At 39.8% G+C, this 25,701-nt stretch overlaps 2 protein-coding genes across 2 annotated transcripts; one reads left to right on the forward strand and one right to left on the reverse strand.

The window, feature by feature from the left end:
- The first annotated feature begins 4,583 nt into the window (after positions 1-4,583).
- islr2 (immunoglobulin superfamily containing leucine-rich repeat 2) lies at positions 4,584-8,628 on the forward strand. The gene is made up of 2 exons (XM_085412271.1): positions 4,584-4,888; positions 5,466-8,628. The coding sequence occupies exon 2, from the start codon at positions 5,475-5,477 to the stop codon at positions 7,605-7,607; it is 2,133 nt and encodes a 710-aa protein (XP_085268397.1). The 5' UTR covers positions 4,584-4,888; positions 5,466-5,474; the 3' UTR covers positions 7,608-8,628.
- Positions 8,629-9,652: 1,024 nt separating this feature from the next.
- On the reverse strand, positions 9,653-21,614 carry stra6 (signaling receptor and transporter of retinol STRA6). Its single transcript, XM_085412272.1, has 17 exons — positions 21,202-21,614; positions 19,991-20,057; positions 19,132-19,214; positions 18,336-18,469; positions 17,757-17,923; positions 16,816-16,941; positions 16,085-16,155; positions 15,499-15,578; positions 15,204-15,265; positions 14,771-14,933; positions 14,525-14,600; positions 14,004-14,137; positions 13,143-13,260; positions 12,759-12,860; positions 12,503-12,666; positions 11,770-11,907; positions 9,653-10,676 (listed from the first exon to the last, which is right to left on the reverse strand). The coding sequence occupies exons 1-17, from the start codon at positions 21,252-21,254 to the stop codon at positions 10,438-10,440; spliced, it is 1,977 nt and encodes a 658-aa protein (XP_085268398.1). The 5' UTR covers positions 21,255-21,614; the 3' UTR covers positions 9,653-10,437.
- Between the last annotated feature and the right edge of the window lie 4,087 nt (positions 21,615-25,701).

The following is a 25,701-nucleotide window of genomic DNA, read 5'->3' on the forward strand; positions in this document are numbered from 1 at the left end:
AAACCCTGTTGTTGCAGTTTCATTCTAGGAAAACACGCCCTTTCAGCCACTGACACACTATGTTGTTGTGGGCTCTGATTTACAGCCACATGGTTTTAACTGTTTTGATCTGCAGTGTCTACACAAATATTTAACACTGTAGAAGGAGATGGTACTTTCCACTGTTTATGGTTCATATGTTGTTCTGTCTGTCTTAGGCTACTATAATTATAATGAAGCTTACTAAATCTGTGGCTTAAAACAGAATTTACATAATCCCTGATCTAACAACTAGGTTTGTCCTTTGGTAAACCATCTGCATGCACTCATGTTTTGTTTATGTCTGGGTTCTTTTCTGAGTCACTCATCAAGTTGTAGAAATGTGTCAAGTGGTGTTATAGAGGACTTACAGCTAAGCATCACTGATAGGCTTTACTTTAGGACTATGTTAAGAAACACTTACGGTATCACAGGACTAAGCTGGTGCTGCATTGGTGTCTGAGGTCACAGATATGGTGACTAACAAACATGTTTTTGGTTTCTGTTCTGTTCTGATAAGAGTAAATCTTTATTCAGGACCTCGGCTCCCAAGTTTTCCTGTCCTTCTTCTCACAGGAAGACTTCAGGAAGGAAATTATTGGAAAACAAACACAAATTCCGATTAAGGAAATTCTTAGAACTGAAAGCAAATGTCATAAATGTAGCTTTTCACATGTGCGTCATGTTGTTTAAAGTTTCTAAGCACGCACGATACTTTGCCTGACATGAATTTACAACGCCTGTCTGTAACTGCAATCCGTTGCCAGCAGAGGTCGCTGTTATCCAACAGACCCGACATCGGTTCACGCTTCAACGCCTACCCTGAACTGAACACAAATCCATGGCTAACCTGACCCTACAAGCCAAGGCTTAGAATAATACTCGCATGCCCATTTCACCCTGAAAATGATTATCTCAGAGTGTAGTGTATGGCAATTCCAAGGTCCCCGGGGAGTCGACATTACTCAGAATAGCGTGAATTCCTTGGGTAACAAATGAAATGCGACATGCGTGGCGTGATAGGCCTTGGAGGGTGATTCAGTGCAATCCTCCAAGGTATGCATGTGCACTATGGTATGGTTTGTGATTTTGTCACTTCTGAGTTGTTTGCACTTGCTGTAGTAGGTGCTGGTGTGTTACATGAAAATTAAAACGTTCTCTTTTGGTCTGAGAGTCACGACAGATGATTCCGTGATAACTTGGGTGTGGCGGTTTCCCTTTGAAGTAGAAGACAAAACAACCTAAAAAAAAAAGAGCAGGAAAAAATAAACAACAAAGTACCAGATGAGCCATTGCTTGATTTTATTTGTACAGTACTTCCTCATAAATCCTAAACCTGTAGCTGCTTGAGCTGTGGGGTACTTGAATGTTTTGGTAATTAGCCTACTCGACATGTGTGTTTATGTATAAGAGAAGGCATATTCATGCTGTGAGTGATTCGAATTGCTCTTTGTTTTCCTTTTGAAATTCCAGTCAAGTGCAGATTATTATCCATTTATGTTTTAAGTGTTTGTACTTTTCTTGAATTTAATTTAAAATAAATTACCATTCAATTTATTATTTTTTTTATTTTTTGTTCTCCAGGGTTTGTTTGTATTTTTGTTTTGTTTTTTAAATATATTGTCCTAGTGATTTTAAACCCTAGTCCTTCTGTCATCTTCATGGGATTGGTGGTAGCCAGTATGCTCACTGGGGGTAGTAGTGACACCTGGGAACATCTGTGTGTCCTCTTGTTTCCTAACTTAATCCCTAGTAGGACAAGTAGATGGGTTTATTTATTTATTTATTTACATATTCTGTATAATTTAAAAAGTTGTTTGTAGCTGTGCTTGTACTGGACATTTTCCACTGCTGTGTTTAATTAAATCTTAAAATAAATCACTTAAAATGATCACTCCTCTCCAGGGCCACATTAGGATTTGTGACACTGAGTTAAATCACATTGTTTCCAAAAGCCTTTTGTTTGAGAAGTCTCAACACAGCGTTGTGAAGTTTCTAAATAAACATACTCTGGACGACGTTTGAAAATGATCTGAAAGGCTGTACAAATTTACAGTGTGCACACGTTTGGAAATACTTTGGGGATGTACTCCATTAGGTGTGAAACAAAATGTGGTGTGAAGAGAGGGAGCAGAAGCAGGTTCAGAGCAAAGAGCTGGTGAGATTTTAACAGTTAAAGTAAATGTTTAAAGCATTTAAAAAGACATCTGGAAAATAAGGAAGATAGAAATCTAGATGGTTTACCGCAGGGACTTGAATCACGAATACAGCAGGAAATTGTACGGCAGCCGAGCAGGCAGCCAAGAAGGAGGAAAGGGAAGAGAGAGTACGTTAGTTCCGTATCAGAATCTATTTTACTTTCTGACACAAAACAAAACCTAAAATTAAAAAAAAAAGTAAATTGATACCCAAAAGACAAGTTATATTGAGACTTGACAATTAAACAAATCGTGACAGGGTCGAGGGAAGAATATAAATCTCCAGGTGATTACCTGGATAGGAAAATGAACACTACCCAGACCTGTTTTTTAAAAAGAGGTTTTGGGGAATTTAAACTCTTTGTGGTGATTAGCACTTCTGCCTCATAGCAGTACAGGCTGAGCTTTTCCTGTGAAGTTTGTGCAGGTTGTCTTTTGCCCTTTGTTGCTTCCTTTCACAGTCCAAAGACATGCACAGTTGGACTAATTGATGATTCTAAATTGCCCGTACATGTGTTGAGGGGGTACTCTGCCTCCTTAGATAAGCTCCAGTTTGCAAATATTTGGACAGTGATACAGTTTCTGTAATTTTGCTTTTGTCCACCATGGCAGTGGAATTTAAATCAAACAAGCAAGATGTGATTGAAGTGCAGACATTCATTACATGAACTGTTTAGGAATCCTAACCATTTCTGTACACAGACCTCCTTACCATTGTTATTTCATATTCATATTCTTCTTATTGCTAAATAAATGTTTAGTATGTCTTTGCAATCTGTGCATTAGACCAGAGGTGTCAGAATCATTTTACATGGCAGGCCACATACAGACGAGTAAAACTCCCCTTTCTGTCAGTGTAAAGAAGTTAGATGTTTAACGGTTTTTCTATATGATGACGAAAAAGCCTCTGTGATAAAGAAAGACATCTGTCAGAAAGACACTTTCAACTTAAATTGTAAGAAATAAAGTTGCAGATAAAGTTCTGGAAGCTCATTTACCAAAACTGTCGTTGTAAAACAACAACAACAACAGAATTTACACAAGTTTTATTAGAGACACGGCTAAGACTTTGGCCAACATAATAATTTGTGAAAGTTGAATTTTTCCGGTATATAGAAAAGGGGAAGTAGGGGAAAGATAAGTTTTATGTAAGCACACACACAGCTGTAAGGTAAGAGCTATGCAGGAAGTGCGATTTTATCGTAGTGGAAGCAAGACACCGAAGGTAAGACAAATTCATGACAGTGAATTGTGAATTTTAATTTAAAATTCACTTAAACGACGAAACCTGTCGTTTAAGCTGTTTGGTGGCTGTTTATTAAGAATTATTAACGGTTTCAAGCGCACATTCAGGCCTGTGAGACTCATTAGACACTCTGACACTGAGCCATGGCTCTGTGCTTATGCACACGTTTCTGCATCTCTGTTATTCAAAGACACTTTCTATATGTATAATTTATTTTATGTAAAATTCACTACTAAACTGTAACTTTAAGGACAAGGAAGCGATATTTTATTCAGTTTTATCATAAAAGCTTTATTTTTATGGATTTGCTATTACTAGCGAGAACAAACCTGAGGTTTAAGGCCTGGATTACTTTGAAACCTTTGAAACCTGAAAATAAAAAGGGGCATTGCTTTATTTACGTCTGACACCTCTGAAGTCCACCAGAAGATGGCGGCATCTGAGCAGGAAACCCTTCTCCTTAAACGCAACCACCAATTTGCAAGACTCAAACGCTTATAATGATTATATAATGTAATGTTTATTTACACAGCGATAGGCTGAAAGTCACTAGTGCACAGAAGCCTTTTAAATAAGACACGAGACTAGCTGCCAAACAAAATAAAATGTGCACGAATTTGGCTTTTTTGTTTACGAAAATTAAAAGTAATTCATTTGAGATTTACCCGAAATTTGTTGCGTTAAATCAGATATATTTATTAAAAACAAAAAGTTAAAGCAGGTTTCACGATGCGGTGCAGCTGCAGTCTAACACCATCAAATGATCCGGGTATCCTGTGGCTCTATGCAGAGCCTGTCCATACACTGGACTCCTCAGAATTCACCTTCTCTCCAGCCTTATTTGTCATTGTTATTAAAGATAATACTAGATAATATAAGTGCCTTTGCAGTTTTTTCCTAATCACAAGAACACTTTAAATGTTTCACTTCGTGTGCAAACTGTTACTTTTGTGTTTACCTGTGTCCTTTAGTTAAAGACAAAGGGTTGAAGGTGAAGCGAATGAGGTCAAAGATGGGCTTAGGTCGGAGTAATAAATTAAACATCGGATCCTAAATTATGGATTTTCTTGGAGGGCGGAGGACCCCTCCAAGAGCAGCTTCTGTATCTTTAATAGACACGGAGAGGGGCTGGGAGAGGCTGCGCGTTCACGTTCATTTTCTCGCGCCGCAGCGGCGGGGACGCGCAGAGGCTCCCACACTCTCCGGAGAGGAAGAAAAAAGCGCCGTCGGACCGCAACAGCGACTCACCGGGAGAAAAATGATCCCTCCACCGTCCTTCATCTGCGCTCAGGTCTGCACAAAGCATGTGAAAGGATCCGAAACCTCCGAGGACTCGACTTTTCTCAAACATTAAACTTGTTTCAAGTGGACTGTAAACTCCGAGGGTGATTTATAAGACACGGGAATTGAAGTTAACATTGGACAGGTAAGATGACGGAAAAATAAGCTAATGCGGGAGTTACTGCATGAAATTAGAGAGAGACGGAGCAGCATCCGGATCAAAACTTTAAAACAAATACAAAAATGTCTAGAAATCAACCCGCGGATTAATTCTGTGTCTGTGTCACAAAGGCGTTTGTGCACGAATGCTTTAATAATCCGCAAATTGATCGGGAAAAATCTGATTTGAGCATTAAGTGCTTTTGGGAGTGAAACCTTCTCGAATAACTAAAAGAAAACCCATTAACGAGAGCCCGTTTCATCACCACGGACAGCGCCAGTTTACCCGGACCTGCCTGTGCAGACGCGCTCAGAGGAGGGCATCTGAAATCAAATATGACCCACAACTTATGTGCATATGTGCGCTTGTTCGTCAAACATTGTTGTTCTGTGTAGCGAAGAAAATAAAAGGAAACTGTTTTTAAGGCATTCAGAGAAACACATTTAATCTATATGAGATAAAAAAGCATCCGCAGTACATTTCCGTCGGTGTGATTGCTCTAATGGATAATGCTCTTATAAATGTCTGATCGTAGCTAATGTCTGCTAATTGATGCTTGCAGGTGCAGAAAATGGCAAGAAGGTTCTTACAGCTCCTTGCCTTGTGGACTGTTATGACTGGCATTGTGCAGACGTGTCCAGAGCAGTGCAGCTGCCAGGATAAATTTTCCCATCAGTTTGCTGACTGTGCTTACAAAGACCTGCTGGAGGTCCCTGTTGGTCTCCCTTCCAATGTTACCACCGTGAGCCTTTCTGCCAATAAAATCCAAATCCTGAAAAGCAAAAGCTTTGTTAATATCACTCAGGCCACCTCTCTGTGGCTCGCCCACAATGAAATAGTCACCATAGAGAGAGGCACCTTGGCCCCTTTGGTTCAGCTACGCAACTTTGACATCAGCCACAACAAAATTGTGAACTTTCCATGGGAAGATCTGCGCGGTCTCACAGCCCTGCAGCTTCTCAAAATGAACAACAATGAAATGGTGAACCTCCCAAAGGATGCCTTTTCCACGCTCAAAGACCTGAGGTCGCTTCGAATTAACAACAACAGGTTTACCACCATTGTCGAGGGGACTTTCAGCGCCCTCACTGCTATGTCTCACCTGCAGATCTTTAGCAATCCCTTCAGTTGCTCCTGCCGTCTGCAGTGGCTGAGGGACTGGATCACGACAACTAAAATTTCTGTCCCCGAGCCAAATTCAATTGTGTGCGAGGCCCCTGAACATCTGAAGGGTACGACGATTTCAAGCATTCCTAAACTGGACTGTGAGCCCCCTGCTGTCACTATAACATATCAGCCAAACATAGAAAACACAGATCTGTATGAAGGTATTATGGTGATCTTAAATTGTGAGACAAAAGGGAGCCCCAAGCCACAGATCACCTGGGAGGTGACTGCAGGAAATCAAAATTATCTTTTCCCCTTGCCCTCCACTGGAGAAATAAACGATGTGCCAATTAATGATAAAACAACCAGCAATCGATTTCTTGTTTTTAGAAATGGAACTCTCATCATCCCCCGTGTGAGTAAAAAGGAAGATGGGAATTACAGCTGCTTTGCGGTGAACGAGTTGGGTAAAGCAGAGAGCAGCGTTAAAGTGGCTCTGGCAGGCACCCAAAAGGAAGCCAGCAACACAGTCATCGATTCAACAGTGGACAAGAGCCGTCCGTCTGGTAAAAAGCCTGCAGACCCCAACAAGCCCTCCAAAAATAATGTGGTCAACTGGACAAAGCTTGATGAGAAGACAAAGGAAAGTCCCGAAACGTCAAAAGACAAACACGATGAAACAGAGCAGACCGGTGTTGTTCCTAAGACACACACATTCACAGGCAAGTGCGGTGTTAGAGAAAGCAGTGAATACATCTCCAACCATGCCTTCAACATGAGCCTGGAAGACCTGAAGCAGTACACCTTTGACTTTGGTGTTATTGCATTAGAAGTGTCAGAGACGGAGGCCAAAGTGCAGCTGAATCCACTGCAGCTTGCCAAAAGCAAATCTAATCTTCATCTAAGTCAAACTGAAAACCAGGAAACAGTGAATAAGGAACCTTTGGGTCTGTACCAGTCCTCATCTAGCAAGACCACTCTGGACATGCTCTACCTCTGTGTAAATACTGGAAACGGACACTCCATGGTTCAGTGGTCCAATATAGAGGAGGGAATTAATTCCTACCGCTTCCATAATTTACAGCCTGGCACCAATTACACACTTTGTCTCACCTATGGGGGGAAGGACTGCCAAGTCCAAGTAGTCTTCACAACTAGAAAGAAGATCCCCTCCCTGCTCATAATTGTGGTTGTCAGCATTTTCCTATTGGGTCTGGCCACTGTCCCCTTGCTGGGAGCCACCTGCTGTCATTTGCTATACAAATATCAAGGAAAAACCTACAAGCTGATCATGAAAGCTCAGAATCCAGATCAGATGGAGAAGCAAATGACAAAAGATTTTGATCACAGGCCATCTTTCGTGGAGTCAGAGAAAACCAGCGAGTTAGGCGAGGGGGAGGTTGACGGAGAGGAACGAGAAGGAGAGGAAGAGGCTGAGGGGAGCGTGGTGACCGAGTCCATCCCCGGATCATCATCCAAGACCAACCAGGAGGAGTTTGAAGTTGGCTCGGAGTACAGTGACAGGTTACCGCTGGGAGCAGAGGCCGTCAACATCTCCGAGGAAATCAACGGCAACTACAAGCAGCCAAGCCGCTGAGCTCCGCTGACGTCTGCGAGTATATTGTAAAATATTTTGCTTTCAAGTAGCCTATATTCAAGCAGGTAACACACACATCATTACTTCACGTGAAAAAAACGATGCCGTGTGATTTTTGTCTTTAAAAAAAAGGGATCATTAACTTTTTTACCTCAATACTCCTTCAATCACCGCGATTGTGATTGAATTCATGTGACATTTGTAGTTTCCGTAAGGTTAAAACGAGTAACTCACGTTTACAAACCGAGCACAGATTTATATCTTTTATCGGACCTCAAAACCGACGGGAAAGCACCAACGTTTACCCCATCTGTGGGACGTACGCGAACGGGCATATGGGAGCAAATTTCGCGAAGGCGAGACTTGGAGAAATGCGCGTAATTCGAGGCAGCAAAAAAAAAAAGGAGAAAAAAAGTGCACAAAATTTTACCCACCGTTTCGCTGCGTTTTAAACAAGCAAAAACAACAAAAAACAGGATTTTCTATGAAGTCATTGTAAATAAACTGACATCAGGGACAAGATTCTCTCACTGAGCCGCGTGTGTCTGTGCAAGGCTGTTAAAATCTCATAACGGCCATTTAACATCTTCTCAGGTGTCGGCACTCTGGCTCCACTCAACTTGTCCACGAAACTAGAGAAAGATTGGGATTAATGTGTTTGATGAAATGATATTTGCGCTTGGCGCTGTTGCACCTGACAGCGCGCACAGCGGCGCCCTGCGCGCTGTCCTGTGCGTCCAAAAACGGGAAACTGAGCTTTCAGAGGTGACGATGTGCTTGACGGGAAATTCCAGGTTATTTACCAACAACATGTTGTTCCACGTGTAACGTAAGGCTTTAAAAATGTGCGACTTTAACCTCTTAATCGACGGGTGCTTGCTGTACTCTCGCTTTTTACGGTGAACGTGTCCATGGCATGTCACTCCTTGTGCGGTTTTCTAATAGTGTAGTCTATATAGGACTTTTAGATGTGACTGTCTACTTGTGATGTAAAGCCACGTGAATTTTCTTTATTTTTTTTTTAAATCAATTTTCCAATGAAGTCCTAACAAATGGGCGCAGTGAGCGTCTGTCGGCTTCACTGTCTTGTAATTTGATATGTAAAGTGAGATTTTTTGTGAACTATGTTGTAAAACAAAACAAAAAAACGTGACCTTTTAAGATTTTTTGATATAATTTTATGTAAGTGGAATTAATAAAACATGTGAAACTATACAAATTGGTGGATTTTTCTGGATTTAACTATCATTCCGATTTTATTAAACAACAACAAAAGCAAACAAACAAACAAACAAAGAATCCCCATATCATTTCGAATAATTATGTTCCAAATGATTATTTCGATTACGAAAAATTATCATTTTTTCTTTAAAAATGTAAGATATTCTCCTTCCTTTTTTGGAAAGTGATTATTATGGCATGGCTTTTTTTCTTTTCTTTAAAAAAGAGGGGATTAAAAACAGAGAAGCCTGAACACTGCTGCGTTTTGGAGCTCCGATCAGTCACAAAGCCTCCCTTTGTCTATATTTTTCGCTTATGGTTCAGTTCAGGTCTCTTCTTTCGGCAGAAAATTATCACACTACGCAAGTGGATTAAAATTAATATCTTATATAAAAATGTGAAATGATAATAGGAGAATGTTTATCAAAACACTTAAGCAGTTACCAGAGTCTTAGAATTACGTTTCAACAATTTTACTTGCAGCAAGGACTCCTACAGAGTACAGCAATGTACAGAGGAGGACTAAAGCCTACAGTGTCTAGGTTTCATTTATAGTATACAGGGTTCATCCTGAGTTTTACGAGCACTTACATCTATGGAAATTCCCATGAAGACATGCTGAGACCGGTGGTCTTATTTCTGCTACCGCAGCTGTTCGGCTTCCGGTTAGTTTGAAGGTCAGTTTCCTTTTCAAAAGCCCTTTTCCCGTTGCAAGTGCACTCATGCATATATTAGTTGAGCAATAGCTTAACAAAATTTCCCATCAGTGATTAAACCCCCCCCCCCCCCCAAAAAAACAGGAGAAAACTGTATTTTTCGTTTTATTTTCACAGTTATCAGGGAAAAAACAATCGGATGTGTATATTTTCATTTAAAAGTTTAAATGCGCAGACAAATGGTGAAATATCACGAAACATTTGAAACAAGAAGATGTTTATTTGACAAGAACTGGAAATACTGGAAACAGTAAGATGTTTTTGACTTAAAAGTCTACAAATTAAAACAGAATAAATATACAGTTTATTCCACAGGTTAATATCAGTCACACAATGCGTGTAGCCTAAAGATGGGGGGAAAAGAGAATTTATTGGCCACAGTATGACAATGGTTCATTATTTATATTCATAAATAGTCAGATGTTCTGTCTTTCTGCCCTTCTCTGTCACTCTATATATGAACTCCCATTCAAAGAGATGATTCATTGGCTTGTGCATCCATGTTTTTAGTTGGATGACCATCATCTTACATTATCTGCATTGAATGCTGAAAATAATACATGATTAAAGGCTATTAGTGCAAATGAGTTCTATCCCAAAATAAGCACATACATGTTTAGAAAATTATTTTTTTAAGTGTGTTTACTAGGTGATCAGTGCCACACAAGCATTCCCATCAGACTGGAGACTGAGGTCCTCACAGACAGGAGAACATGAAAAGCACAGGAGGGACTCCGAATCTCCAGACGTTTAGGAAAGACTTGGTGAATATCTTTACACTAGGCACTGAGCTATAATGCATGTATTTCACCAAATGCAGACAAATAGTACAAATGCAGACCCAAACCGGACGAGACTCTGCAGCCAGTACATAATCAGTATCGCATTTTTGATTAGTTGCTGGCAGCGGCTTCTGCCTCCTTGGTCGTAGCCTCCTTTTTGCTCTCCTCCCTGGTGCTGCGGTTCAGGCTTCCATTCAGAAAGCTGTCTGTGGTCTGACGCTGGAAGTGCTTCCTGGTGCCCACAAGGGAGGGGTTGTTGACCAGGGTGTAGAGGAGCTGCCAGTGCCTGCGGGCTCTCTTGGCAGTGGACACTTTATTCTGCTTCTTATCCTGCTGGACGAGCTGGATCCCTGAGGACGTTCAGACATCATGATTGCACCAAAAGGTATGACATCTATAAGTCCTATGTAATGACATCTAAGGATAACCCTTTTTCTATTTTAAACTGAAATTGGAAAAGGGTGATTTGTGGGCCTCCCAAAAGACACCCTATATACAGCAGATAGAGTAATAATAGAAAGCAATCATATTTTAATCCTCTAAGCATGGTGGGAGCATACTGGGCTTTCCATTAACACGCTGAAAGCCAAAGCCCCTTGGGCTGAATGAATATGTAACAGGCAATTAGCGTAGCTCATCTGTGTAATCAGCTACTGGAGAAGTAATCACTGTAATACAATAGATTATTCCCGATAATACATTGTTTTCTAGATGCAAACAAGCAACATCTCCATGGCACGTTTCTAATTGGACTCAGCTGTGTCTAAATTCCACAACAACCGCTGAATCCTGGCGGATTTTCTTGTTAATTTGTCAGTGTAATGCATGTCCTGCTGTCATGATATGTGAGCGACCATCAGTCTCTTCCTTTGTGTGTCAGTGGCGTTGCTGCAGATCTGCGATCCACCCTAAAGCACCCGTTTACACTTTGGATTAACGCAAGTTGTTAATATAAAAGATACAATATAGCACCTATATTACAGGATGCAGAGTCATAACGACAGTTTATTCGTTTATGACTGATATGATTAGGACAGGCAGCCGGACTCCAAGCTATTCTGCTCTGAGACTCAATTTGCTCTTAGCATATTATTAAATCAGAGCTGCCTTCATTTTCACTGTACGTGCAGCAAAGTGAGATGATCTGATTATGTGTTACAGTGACCTGCTATTAAATTCTAAACACCCCAGAGAAATTAAAGATGCTACAGCACTTTTAATGCAGGTATTAAGATTATTTTGAGCTTTAAGAATAATCTGGAGAAAATGTCTTAATGTCATGAAACAACTGAAACAATGAGCTGATCCTATTAACAAAGACTACCTGTGTGCAATGGTCACTCTTCTGTGCCATTAAAAAACCCCAAAAAACACCACAATGTGCTTTTTTTGTCCACACATGGAGAACAATCTGTGGTGTGGATTGAGTTTTGTGCTACAGACCTTCTTCAGCATCTCGTGACCTCTGTCCAGCTTTGGTGTCCTGGCCCACAGACTGCAGCAGCATCCCACAGAAGGCCTTCATCACAGGGTGAGACTGGCTCACCTCGATCTTCAGATAATGAGCATAGCAGCGGTAGGCTGCAGGCAGACGTAGGGAGGGGTGAATCATTCTGACTGGGCAAAAGCAATAAACACACAGGACTGCGCCCCATGTTGGCTTTGAGGCAATCACACATAATGACCATACAATCACACTTTTTCTCTCTCTTTTTTTAACCACCTGCTTTTTCTGACAGCAAATCTGCAGACATTTCCATGCAATTAGAGTCCCTGCCCTGCACAGAATACAGATATCATATGAGCTGCAGTGAGCTGGCAGGAGGATAAAGTGGGCAGGATGCAAATTTCTAACCTCTAAGTGGGATCAGAAGAAGTGCTTTTTCTCATAGAAAATTGCTTCCACAATGCTTCCACAAACATAAAAGCGTGTTGCTATTACCTATTAATATGTTAACGTCCTGTTTCTGAGTCCAAAGAGAAAAAAATGGGAACTATTAAATATTTATTAGCCCTCTCTAAGCAATAGATGGATGCTAAAAAAGTGCCAATAATTGATGAAGAAAGTGTTTTTTAGCCAAGCTACAATCCTTCTAATAATTACAGCATGTTCACTATTACAGAAATGGACACTATACTGATTCTAACCTGCATACACGTCAGTTATCTCGCTCACCTGGGTCAAAAGCCTCCACATTGCGGTTAAGAAGACTGATATCCATACGTCCCATGTGGACAATGTTGAACAGGGCTGTGATGATCATGCGCCAGATTCCCAGTATTGCCCCGATCAAAACGTTAACAGGAAACATCAGGTATGTCAGCAGGAACAGATTACCCCTGTGAGATAAATTAGAATGCATCAAATCAAAATCAGGCAGTAAAATTATGTAAGTACAGGAAAATGTAAGGTAGAAAATGCAGTAAATCACCTGTTGTCCAGATCTCGTGTGCCTCCTGTCTTTTTGATGAAGCAAAACCTGGCGGTGACGTGTTGAATCAACACAACCAGGAGAAGCATGAGCCAGAAAGGCCTGAAAAGGTGAAACCCACATAGAAGGAGCAGTGATTAAAGCGCAAAAAACATTGGTAGCTGGCAGGAAATTGTACAACATACACAGAGAATGTTGTTGATTGAAAAACGCTCCAGGTGTCAAATTTCAAACCTAGCAGCACCACTGCACAGATACTCTCAGGTCTGGATTTACGACAACTTGTGTTTGTATCTTTTTTTATTTATTTATTTTTTACAAGGTCACAACCTTAAAATAAGCTAAAACTGAAAGCTGAGAGACACCAAGAATTATATCACTCACCACATGCTCCACAGGACCTGAAAGAGAATCAGATTCTGTCTGTGGAGGACAGGTATGATAACAAGGAAGACTGCAATCAGAAGGCAGAGGAAGAACACTATGGTCTGGATGATCATGCCTGCGGGGGAGAGATCAGAGCGTTACAGTCTTAGCACTTAGACACTATCCAGCATCCAACAGATCTACAGTGGTCACCCCACTGTAGAAAGCTCGAATACTCTGATATGTCTCTGCCCGAGCTGGCCGATTGAAAGAATTGCTTTTAGGCAATATTTAAGGAGCATGAACAGAAATAATACAAATATCTAACAGAATTTGGAAACTGGATATACAAGAATTGGTAGCGAGCACAGTTATGTCAAAAACAGGATGTAAAGATGTTGTTAAAAATTGCTGAGGTTTGTGTTTGGAGTGAAAAAGGATGAACAGGACTTGGAAAGCATAAATCATAGGGACAGTTAAGGTTGGAGAGTTCACAGAAAAGTGAAAGAGGTTTGGGGAGTTGATGTGGAAGTGTGTGGTGGAGAGATACTGAGTATACTGAGGGAAGGATTGTGAAAATGAGCAGCAAAGGAAGAGGAAAAAGGAAAGGCCAAAGGAGCAGTTAATGTATGTGGTGAGAGAGGACATCCAGGGCATTTCTGTGATGAACAGATGAAGAACAGATGATCAGTGATCTACTGTGCTGACCCCTAATTAGAACAGTCAACAGAAAACTATGAGCGGGCATGCTGAACTCTTCCCTGAATATAGATTTACATACAGAAAATTCATCAAAGTTTTGTCTCTAACTTGTTTTATTTAAAGTAGAAACAATATATAGAAAATCTAAATAATAACAATCTTTCAGAGTAACTGTACCAATGCAGATGTGAGCTGATGTGAAGCTGGTGTATCCCATCCAGCAGACGAGTGCAGGCCGGGAAGCTCTGATATTTCTCTGGCAGTTGTAAACATTATAGCTATCTCCTCTGTACAGCCCTTTCAGATTTGACCTACGGAAGGTAAAACACAATTAAAACAATGTGACACTATGGAATACATAAACTAGTTCAGCCCCAACTGTACAAATCACATAGTAAATTGAAGAAGCAATTTAGCAAGAGATAGAATGAATACTCAATTCAATACTTGACTCGGAAATCCATTTATTTTAATGCGATGCCATTTCTGGTAATGGCACAGTATTTCATTTTTCTTCTTAATAGCCATTTTCAATTGCAGCAGCAGTTAACACAGACTAAATGCTTCCCTGTCTGCATGATTAGTACTCTATTATGTTATAATAACCATGGCATTATAATGAAGTAGCCAGAATGCAAAGGAAATTCAATGCAAAACAACAACAAAAAAGGGAAAAAGTGCAATCACAGACAACCTACCGATGCAGAACCATAGATCGCATGAGCATAGCCAGGTTGACCAATCCAGACAGGGTCATTGCTGAAATATAACACACTGCAGAAACATTGGCACATGACATTCAGGTTTTTTAATGTGGAACGATGTCAAGCTTGAACAGTAAAATTGTACAAAATAAATGCATCAAAAATAAAGGGCATAGCGTTATGTACGTGTGCATCTCTCATATTTCTAAATGGCTTCTCTTGTTGTCTTGTGTCACTTACCCTCTACACACCACATGTAATAAACCACTATCCGAACCACTTCATGTTTGTCTGGAGACAGCATGATTCTGAAACCAGCTAAAAGGTTTGCAACGTCTTCATTGACTCCCAAACGAGCAGTCTGGAGAGACGGCACGACTGCTGAGATCAGCAGAAGACCCATCTAAGAGGGAAAAAGGACATTCATTAATAGCCAGTGAAGCTACTCTTGAATGCTAATGCAATAACTTTTATGGATGTGGAAATAAAATGAAACACATCATGATAATATTCGGAGCTTGGCTGAAGTTCTTGAGTTAGGATAAGACCGTTTGAGAGATTCTGCTCTCTCTTTCTACACCAAGCCATGCAATTATGTCTCTCCTTGTGTGTTTTGTTAACATTTATGAAATATACAGGGATTATTGCGTTTAATAGTAGCTGTGGTAGTTACCTGATACAGGGTTATGAAAGACACAACACCAGATATAGCCAGCTTCAGCGGAAAACGGAAAGCTGCATGAAAACAGTAAAGGTGTAGAAATATTAAGTTAACAGGATTACATATTGCTTTTCCAAATCTAAGCATATTTGTACTGCACACATTGTGTATTCATGCAGTTGCTTCACGTGACCACCTTCTGTATAAATGACCAATTCAATAATTATTCCAAGAAGAGTTTGACCAGTTTTAACACCTAATATGTGCATGACATGGTATTAAGCAGGTCCCAGACAAATATATTTACCATCCTCTGGTGTATAAATGTAAGATTTCACAGCATCGGCTATTCTTTGGGGGAGTTTGGGCTTGTCTGTGCTCGACGTGCTGAAGCGAAAGGTGAAAAAAAAATGAAAGTTACATTAAAAATGTAAACAGCATTTTAAACCTCAGGGAACTCATGGGGTAAGGCAAAATATATATAAATGAATGAAGCAACTTTAAACACATTCTTTTTCAAATCTGTTTATACTTAGGTTACAACTTTGGGCTCTTTGTTGCAGTACCACTGATGCCAGTGGCACTGGTACACTGTACAAAGTGGACGGAATAATGAAGGCCTTCATCACACCTCTACCTAAATTCTTCAGCTTCACTTCAGATCAATAGCTCGATGGTTAAAACTTGGACACAACGGTGCAAAAAAAACATGTTTGTTCTAAAATCCCTAAAATGGTCAGTTCTTGAAAACCACTGCTGTTATTTTGCTGAGCCTCTCTCTGCTATGCTGAATCAAACTGTTTACTTCACTACATTCGAACTGTAGGAACACAGAGATGGCTATGTAACAGCACAGCAAATCAATGTTTTTGATAAGAGGCAACAATTCTCACCTGATTTTGGTCGACTTTTTCTTATTGAGCATTTTCTTGACATAGTCTCTATAGTAGCTGCTGCTCAGATCCTAAAAGAAGAGCAATCATATAAGTAACCAAATTTGAGGAGACATAAATTATTGAGTCAGGCTTTAATGTACCTAAACACCTTTGGACATCTGTGTCTTTAAGTTCTATCTACATGTAAATGTATTTGCTAAAGTATGAAAAAAAAAAAGCCTCCTTGCAATAAGGTTCATGGTGCTGGACATTGGGGGTGTGACTCATACACCAGCCGATCCCGACATCCAGTTTTGTCACACCATGCCAAGATTAGCATCAAATAAACACAGCATTGTGTCTCCTCATTGCAAAAACAAGGTAACCTTTTCATAAACCGATCAAGAACATAACGCAAACCAATTACGTCAAATCTACTTAAAATGATTAGGTCACAGATGTGCCGTGTCGGACTTCACATTTCCCCTCAGCCTAGACTTTATGAGCATAATCAGCCTGTAGATTACAAGGCAGCTTATACAGGTTTCTCATGTCCACAGATTCAAAGGAAATGCGAGTCTCAGTAAGAGTTTTTTGTTAAAGGTCAGGTTCACACAAATGTAGACTATTAATACATACAATTGTTTCGAGTATGTTATGCAAGAAGCCCAAACAATTAGTGACATAAGAGCTGTTCAACAAAAATGACTCAATGAAGTCAGAAAAACTGCTCTCAGATCAATACTCACCTCTGTAGCATTGTTCTTTTCAGTGCCCTTTAAGCCCTTGAACAGAAGAAGGGGATACTGAAAGCTAAGGAATGCCAAGCAAGCAATCTGGGGCAGGCTGGAGAAAAGAGAGTAGTGTTTGTGTATCTGCAAAGAGGTAAAAAGAAAAAGATTTTAAATCACTTAGAGACTTGATTTGGGAGTTTGGGGATTAAGCGCTGGGAATACATTTTGCAAAAATAGCTTTTTATGTTTGTTGTGGTGAAAGTCTGTACGCTGGCCAAATCAATTCTCACCTGCCACACAAACATCTGAAACCTCCACTGACCACACATCTCGTATCTAACTTGACAACTGAAATGTATTTTGAAAAGTAGCTGGCTATGAACTAAACGTGGATAGATTTTCTTACTGAATATGTAATTCTGTGTAATTTACTCTATTGTTTTTATGTGATTTAGCTCAAAACCTCACTAATATATTTTTTAAAGAAGGCCATCACACACAGTGTTCTCTGGATGTGACATATTACTGAGACACACTAAAGTGATTAAGTGTGACAAAGCCTCTTGATTAAGACCAGCAGACAGTGGAACTAATTGTTTTGAGTCACAGGCATTCATAGGTCTGAAAACCTTAACAACTTGGACGTGGCACAAGATTTGGGATTGGGTAAGCTTTTAAAAATCCCAACCTTGTATCCATGGATCTATCTCAAATCCCCAATATTCATCTATTGAAATCCCATCTTTTGTAGATACTACAGACCAGCTTTGTTTGGTAGTCAGTGTGTTTCCAGACAAGAACAAACCAGCTTTATTTTTGAAATGACCCTTTATATTGAGACAGCTGACAGACAACAAAGAAAGTGATTCAATCCTGGAGCAGATTTATTGTAACAAAATAAACCACTTATAAATGAACTGGAGCTAATTATGACAATGAAAGTGATCTGTGCTTACCACTGGTGTTTTTGGGCAGTCAATTATCTGCCAGACCAGAACACCAAAGTGTGTCCAAGACAAGAGGCTACCGAGGACATAGCCAACTTTATTATGTAAAGTGCCACATGCCAGGAGAGGGTAGTATAGTGCGGGGTAAAAGAAGACTCCCAGAATCACCCAGTTCTCTGCAAATACAACAGAAATGTGAGAAGACCAAGTTTGAAGGAGCTACAACTCTTATTGTACCATACCACAGACCAAAACTCTTGCTGAAACTATGGTTGATTTAGGCTGCATTTCTTACTCTGCTGAACCCTCTACTGTTTAGGGATTGTGTAACGTTGCAGGGGCCCAGCTGCCTGCTGTCCTTTGTTATGTAATTTCAGACACAAAGCTTCTTGCCAAGCTTACAATCAAACTCCAGAGTTTAAAATAACATAGGAGCAAAATAATCCAGTTATATAAGGCAGACATTTAACACTATTTTTGTGTATGGGGACACGTCAGCCTATTGGTTTTAACTGCTAAGATAACTCACAAAGTTATGGGACAAGCAAATGTTAAAATTGTTTGCTGGAATGATCAAGACGACCTCACGTTTGTTAGCGGTGTCTGTTGTGAAGGGGAGAGGGTTTGGCGATATGAGCAGGCCCCACAGTTTGCACAAGAGCACTCCAAACACAGCCACTGCCAAGCCCTTGTGCTGCGTATGGTCCAGGAAGTTCACCGGACTGTGAATAAAGCAGCAGGTATTTAGAGCTCACTTGACATCCTCCTCACATTTGGATAAAACAGTTACTGATCAAGTGAGAAATGATGAAACTTAAAAGGAACATTTTTAAGTTTTCACTAGAAAACTTTAAAAAAATGCCAGCTCAGTTAGAGAAGATAGAGAAAGAGAATTTTCTAATTCATGTAGCATGAAAATAAGGCTTTGATTTTTAAAGTTTTAATCTAAAGTTTCAAACGGATCACTTGAATGTTCTCACCTGAATCCAGTTCAGGTTTTTGCCATAGTTTTAGTCACTGACCAATGAACAGCAGAAATGGGGGATAATTGAATGTCATCTTGACTTGAGATTTAATTAATAAATAAAGTGACAAACAAACTAAACCATGTTTCCAATTGATTTAAGGTCTTACCCAAAGCTAATAAACACAATTAGCACCTGCTACATTTAAAACTCGCCCCAAATGCCAAATTATCCCTACAATAGATTCTGCTATAGCTTCTGCACATAAAGCTTCATGTCACTGTTAAATAGATGGAAGCCAGTAGACAGGTAGACTGAAAAGCTGGGTGAGAGTAATAGTAGGGTACAGGACGCGTCTGTAAAAACTGGATTTTCAATTTCACCTGTGAAACTGTAAGATAAAGTAAAGTGAGGCTCACCTGAGTAAACCTGGGAGTCCTTTCTGTCTGTCGCCGACCTTCATGCGCCTTGCCAACACTGCCAGAATCAGCATGACAACAAGCTAAAAGGAGAATAGACCTCAGTTAGCCCACCATAGCTCACTACAGCCCACTATGCAGCTCATGCTTCACTCTGCATCAGGCAAAAAAAAAAAAAGGGAAAAATGATGGGGTGTCTGTGATACAAAAGGCCAAACACCAGCGTCTGACTAATGCTCCCCAAGAATGTTGCTTGAATGAAGTTCAATGACCTGTCATGACCTGAGACACATTTAGAAAGCAGAAATGGGGGAAAAAAGCTAGACTATAAGTCTGGACCGACTACAAAGACCATCCATAATCAGTTAATGAAGGAGCTTCATCATGAAAACACAAATGTACTTATCATTAAACCTAAAATGGCAAATCTGTGTTCAGTGATTATACAAATGTTTTGTAATGTAGTGCTTAACAACTTCTAAATTTGAAAAATTATATCTCAGTTTAGTCAGAATGTGGGCTACAAATAGCTTTCTTTTTATTATTCCTGTAAGTGCAGCGTTTAATAAGCAGCAAAACATTAGGCAAAAACAATTTTCTAATATGGATCTAATATGATCTAATATATATGATCACATAACAGGATTATTTGTTCCTGGGATCATTGCCAAAGGGCTCGCAAAACTTCCTTCAAACCAACATTTTTGTACATTTTTAAAACTTGAATGCAATTAGAAACGACAGAAACGCAAACCTTGATGTCTCAGTGTGGCACATCAGTACACGCCTGACAACAGGATGTAATATACAGGACAGTTTAATGTGGTGTCATATTAATCCAAGAAGACTGCGGACTTACAGATATCACAGTGATGCATATATGATAGAGCCTGTCGTCAGCAGTAGGGTCACAGGGAGGGATTACTCTAAAACAAATGGAGCAAAACATTCACGTGAGTAAAATATAACTGAAGGCTTTTGAGTCACTGCGCTGACCTTCAGTATAGCTCATTAACCTTTTCACACTTTCCCTATCAGCGCCATTTGTGGTTGGAAACTCTGCAGTTGAAATCCCGCAGCACAGATTTGCATGTTAAACGGATTGGTATCGGCGTGACAGGGAAACAACAAATGCCTATGTTCATGTTCCTGTGCTCTAGAAGAGCAGGAATGCCTGGTCATGGGGTTGTAATTACAATTCAGAGAAGGCCTCACACATCAACCACTTACTTTATCATCTGTGAGCATAAAGATGGCAGCTTCCAGAATAGATGTTTCAATATTTCCTACCTTTCTAAACAATCTGTGAATTCCTAACTTGCTATTTTACAACAATGTGAAAAAAATTTATTATAGCCAGCTCTCAGTGGTGCAGCCGTTTATGCTTCATAAACTGACAGGGAGCTATATTAGAGGCCCAAGACTAGCTACAACTCAATACAGTATTATTTTTTTACAACAGCAAAATGGCTTTTTAGCTAAACATGGCAGTTTCTTCCACCATACTTCATTTGTGTTGTTCATCTGGAGGCATCATTTCTTTTATTAACTACCCCATACCAATGAAAACATAATGGATTTTAACAACATAGAAAAGCAATTTGGACAAAAGGAGCTAAGAGGAAAAAGCTTCACTGTGGGATACGTCATGGATCTTTAAGCGGTATCATATAAAGTGCAACTTGGTAACATTTTGGGTGTGAAATATACGTACAGACAAATGTTTAAAAAGTCTAACGTTTTTCCAATAAGTTCCACAGGCATTTCCAGGACAACCTACAACCTCAAAAGATGAAAAGGATACAGCCTCGACATGATAAATAATAAGAACTGAAAGAAGACCACACACTGACGCTGGCGCTGGCACTGCAGAAGTGTGCCAAGTGTCACCTAATATCTCAATGAGAGGAGAATCTCACAGAGACATTGTTCACCCTCAGAGAAAGTTTTAAGAACTACTAATAAACATCAAACAAAGTGCAGACTAATTTTAAGCAAAGATTTAAAAGCATTAAAGTAAAATAGCATTAACTTGAAAGAATTCAACTTAAATGTTAAGACTTTACTTACTCTGGTTCAATTTTGGATGGCAGTGGATCCAATTCTGGGTAGTCATAGTCCATTGCGACTTCTCTTTATCAAAAGAGTCCCACGTCTTACAAAAGATCTGGAGTTCTTTTAACCACAAAGTGGCACACAGCTGTGATCACCTTGTCTCCAAGGCAAAAGTGTCTTCCAAATCCCACACTGGACTCAGTTGCTGCTGCAAGTGTCCTTGTTTCCCTGTGTTTGGTCTACTTGCACTCAGACTCAGCTACCCTCCTTCACTGCATTCAGGTGACCTGGTCCCACTGTGTAGCTGAGAGTAATGTGACAGGTCCTGGCTGCAGCGCGTTGTCTCTACCTTCCAAAGGCCCTATTTCAGCTCAGGGTTACCACCGCACCAAGAGCCTGGGGAAGAGAGCGAGAGGGGGGCAGGGTGTGAAAGAAGGGAAAAATGTGGAGATCTGGGTAGCCAATCTGTAAGGCCACCTGTGGCTTACAGGGATTACATCTACTTTTGGAGTTGTGTTATTGGACCTGTGGCCGGTGGCTGCAGTGGTCAGGTGTGCAGAGTTATAAAACTCCAGCTGGGACTATGTGGGTAGCTGGGAGCTATGAGGCTTTTCTATCGGAGCAATCAGAGTTCCACGTTGATAACATGGAAATTCAGGTGTTGTTCCTTTCAGTCATGGTTCAGGTGCATTTGCTAAAGGTTACCCAAACTAAATCCAGGAAACCCACCATTGCAACATGGAACAAGAAAAGCAGAATGGAAGGGTTTCAATACAGTCACTAAGGTGTATCCTCACATCACCTCGCATAACTCTGCACCTTCAGCATGATAAGGATCAAGGAGGGGTTGATTTACCTCAGTACTTTGTCTTCTGCACATAATTTAAGATAGCATGTCCTAGTACATATTTATGTGACGACAAGTTTCTTAACCAGATATGTGCATCTTTAGGCTCCATGCTGATATCAAGTTATTTTAAAATATTTGAAAGTTATGTCCAAACAATGCTGCAAGTCGTCCTGATAAGGATCACAAAACATAATGAGAAAGGAGGAAATGTGTATATGTGATGGTGAATGAGTTACTGTCAATGTGCCCAGAGGAAAGAAATTTCATCTGAGCTTTTTTATTTTTTTAACATACCAATGGTGTCTTTGACAGATGAATGATATACAAAAAAGGGTTTCTTGTATGGATGTACAATGGACAGTAAAGTTCAGATTATAAATACTAATTGCCTTTCACATATCTTTAAATTCAGTTACCACTGCACATAGTTAAATTATCACATTATTAATATTGTTTTTTAAATTATTTGATAGAGGTTCGAGAAAAATTAATTTCTTTCTGACTGACTTTCATTTCTCCTTCTTCCCCTTATTCCTAAAGAACTGAATACCTGATTTGTTGGGCAAACAGAAACCATCACTGATTTTTAATAATTTATTATCCAATAGCTGTAAGTTATTTGTCGAGCAGGGATGTCGGACAATTTGCTGTTTCAGTCTTTTCATATGTGATGAGTTCCTTCTTTTCTTTTTGGTTTTCCATTATAAACTGAAACTCTTGGATGGGTCAAGTGATACAAAAATAAGTAGAAGTTATTGCATTGGTTGCTTTTGCACATTTCCTTCAAGTTTGGACCATGTGGCTGATCGGTCTTTTAAAAAATGAGAACAAATAAATCAAGAATGAATATAGTCTATGGTTGAAGGCCTAAAATAATAATATTTATTGTTTTATACCTGTGTTTTTGTCTGTTTCACATGACCTAGTTCAACCCATGGAAGCAGGTTGCCATGACTCCCTAATCAAGACAATTCTTCTGTAAACATTAAATCTAGGTACAAAGCAGGTTTACTCAAAATATCAAAATGTGGCTATACTATGACAGGTGACCACAACAACACAGGTTCAGGTGGTGTTGCTGTACTTCAGTAGAAGCAGTATAATCAACAATAATCACAGCAGTCTCTCTTATTTGTCATTACTTTCAATAAGGAATGTAGAATATCAACAGAAGCTTAATCTCTCTGAAGTTAGGCTCATCCTTGCTCCCATCTAATTAACCTTATTAACTAGATGTTGGCTACATGGCTACCTTAAGTATGACAAAAGCATAGGAATGTGTGTCAGAGGTCAGCGTTATAACTCCTGTTAATTTCCTTTTGTGCAACAAGTTGAATAAAAAAAAACAAAAAAACAGAAACACTTGAAATTGTATATCTATGTTGCCCCACATACACAAAAGATCCTACTGTATGTATTCTGTGCAGCATGTCTGCAGAAATCTCTTCCAGCATTCAGCTGCAGCTGGCTGAGACTAAGTCAGTTCTGCAACATTGCTTCCATGTCTCATTATTCCAAGATTAAAGGCACACAACCTTAAAACTCAACAAAATTTTCCCCCCTAACACCCTTAAGAAAACATGGTTTCTCAAGCTTAGTAAGCCACCAAATCAAATGTGCTCCCAAAGAAAAACTAGCCCGACAAATAAAGGGGTCAGTGAACAAAGAATGCTTTGAACAGTTACATCACAGAGAGGCAGTTTGATTGAGGCAGACAGTTCACTTGTATCAGGTTTAGGAAGTCAGCTCTAAAGCCTTTTGGAAGAAACTATGTTAAGCATGAGTGTTTAAAATAAACACAATTGAAATACTGATTAACTAATCCCTTCTTAACAATGTAAACACCGACATCATAAAGACAGACAAGGCAGGCATTCACAAACTAGTTAGATCTGGGAAAGCAGACATTGAAAAGATGTTAGCACAATCACTCACTGCACCAAAATTTTATATACATATATATTTTTGTGGTGACGCCACCTTTATTGCATCTTAAATTACCTGCTACATGTGGAGAAGGTGATTTTCATAACTCTTTATAATCAAACACTCCACACACCTTTTATGTTTTTCATTTTTCGCAGTTCAAACCAAAATGTAGTTGCAAATCAGATCCCCACAGATGAACATGACTGTCGTGTTTTATGTGAAAGACAGCTGCAGGGATCGGGTTAGATTCGGTTTCCTGCAAACATCACTGAGAAATTTCATGCCTTTGAAGTGGAGTTTGATCTTGCAAACAAAGGCACTTTCAGCTTGAGAGCGACAGCAGGTAACTCAACCACCTGTGCCACTGTCCCGCATGTGCAATGGACTAATCTAACCTTGCTTGTGTTTTGTGCAGTTAAACCTGCACCTTCTAGGGTGATTAGAAGAGCAATAACGTGAGTGTATTTTACACCATCTGCAGTGGCAACTTAATTTCATTATCTTTAAATAGCTAGCTACTTAAAGAACCACATGTGGGTGTGCTGCAGCACCAGATAAGCATGGAAAATCATCAATTGCTTAAAATCTACCCATTTCCAATATTGCCAAGAGCACGAAATCAGGCACATTTAAACAAGGTTGGTTTTGTGCATCACCTTGACCTATAGGCAGCTTCAGTAAAACACCACTCTGGACTAGCTCACAAAGTTCACCGAAACTATGGAGCCTGTAATTAGTACCTTACCTTTTGCTGACCTGGTGCTGTCTTTAGAGAAGGGACTGAGGCTTCATACACCCCTTGGAGAAGTTCACTAATTACAGAAACATAACTCTCAAGTGCAACTAGTTTTTTTCTGAACAGCTCTTGCAGTGTAAAGTGGGGACTTTGTACTCTCTATCTTGTTGTGATGAAAGCATCATAAAAGTGCTGCTCCATGCAAAGAGAGAAAAAAACTGTTGTGAAATATAAAGAAATGATTAATGTGGCCAAGTTCAAGTTTTAGTGTGTAGGTATAGATGCATATTTCCATTACTACAGTTACAGGCAATTGGTGCTAAAACGTTTGTCACATGGGCGTGCCTATAGATTGGAATCAATATTTAAAGTGATACATTATTAGTTAACTGTCATTATTTAGCCTTATTGGTGCTTTTAGCCTACTTACTGACCTTTGTTGACATCCTGCTGGGGATTTTTGCACTGTTGACATATCAGGTCAAAGAGGGAATTGTTCCTGTCATAGATGTGTCAGACTGGGGAAACATCTGTCACAATGCACGGGAGGTCCATTCCCATCCACTGTGTCATCCCATGACTGTGAATTTCACCTGATTTATTTAGTTTTTGCCCAAGCTGTGCAACCTGGGAAGAGACGTCCTTCAGATTCAAGACGAGTCAGCCGACAGTGTACGATTCAATTTTTTTTATTGATGTTTTTTCTCTACTAATTAAGGCTCTGTTTGTTTTTCACCCAGGTAAAAGCATCATAGATGGGGATGAACTCCTGGGCAAAATTATCAACTTAGTTCTTTCCCTGGAGACAGAGTGATCTACTAAGAGCAGCTGGTGTATAGTGAGTTTATTAAGTTAGGTGCTTTGTGAAGGTCATTATTAACTCCTTTTCATGGAGGAGAGTTCATTGTTATTCCTGGAGAAGAGGAGTTATGCCTACACTAACCTCGGGATTTTGATAACACTCACAACATACCTCACTTGCTATTTTTTCACACCAGGG

The sequence above is a fragment of the Rhamphochromis longiceps genome, linkage group LG7 (genome assembly GCF_057381845.1).
Source record: "Rhamphochromis longiceps isolate RC_006_pf linkage group LG7, R_longiceps_female_GT1.1, whole genome shotgun sequence".
NCBI classification, from domain to species: Eukaryota; Metazoa; Chordata; class Actinopteri; order Cichliformes; family Cichlidae; genus Rhamphochromis; species Rhamphochromis longiceps.

Bases quoted from the DNA above. Each gene is read 5' to 3' on its own strand.
- islr2 (XM_085412271.1), top strand. From the start codon at position 5,475: ATGGCAAGAAGGTTCTTACAGCTCCTTGCCTTGTGGACTGTTATGACT.
- stra6 (XM_085412272.1), bottom strand. From the start codon at position 21,254: ATGGACTATGACTACCCAGAATTGGATCCACTGCCATCCAAAATTGAA. The intron at 15,579-16,084 runs GTGAGAATTGTT...CTTTCGCTTCAG, and splicing joins AAAAAGTCGACCAAAATCAG to CACGTCGAGCACAGACAAGC. The intron at 10,677-11,769 runs GTCTGTAGCACA...GAACGTCCTCAG, and splicing joins GTCACGAGATGCTGAAGAAG to GGATCCAGCTCGTCCAGCAG.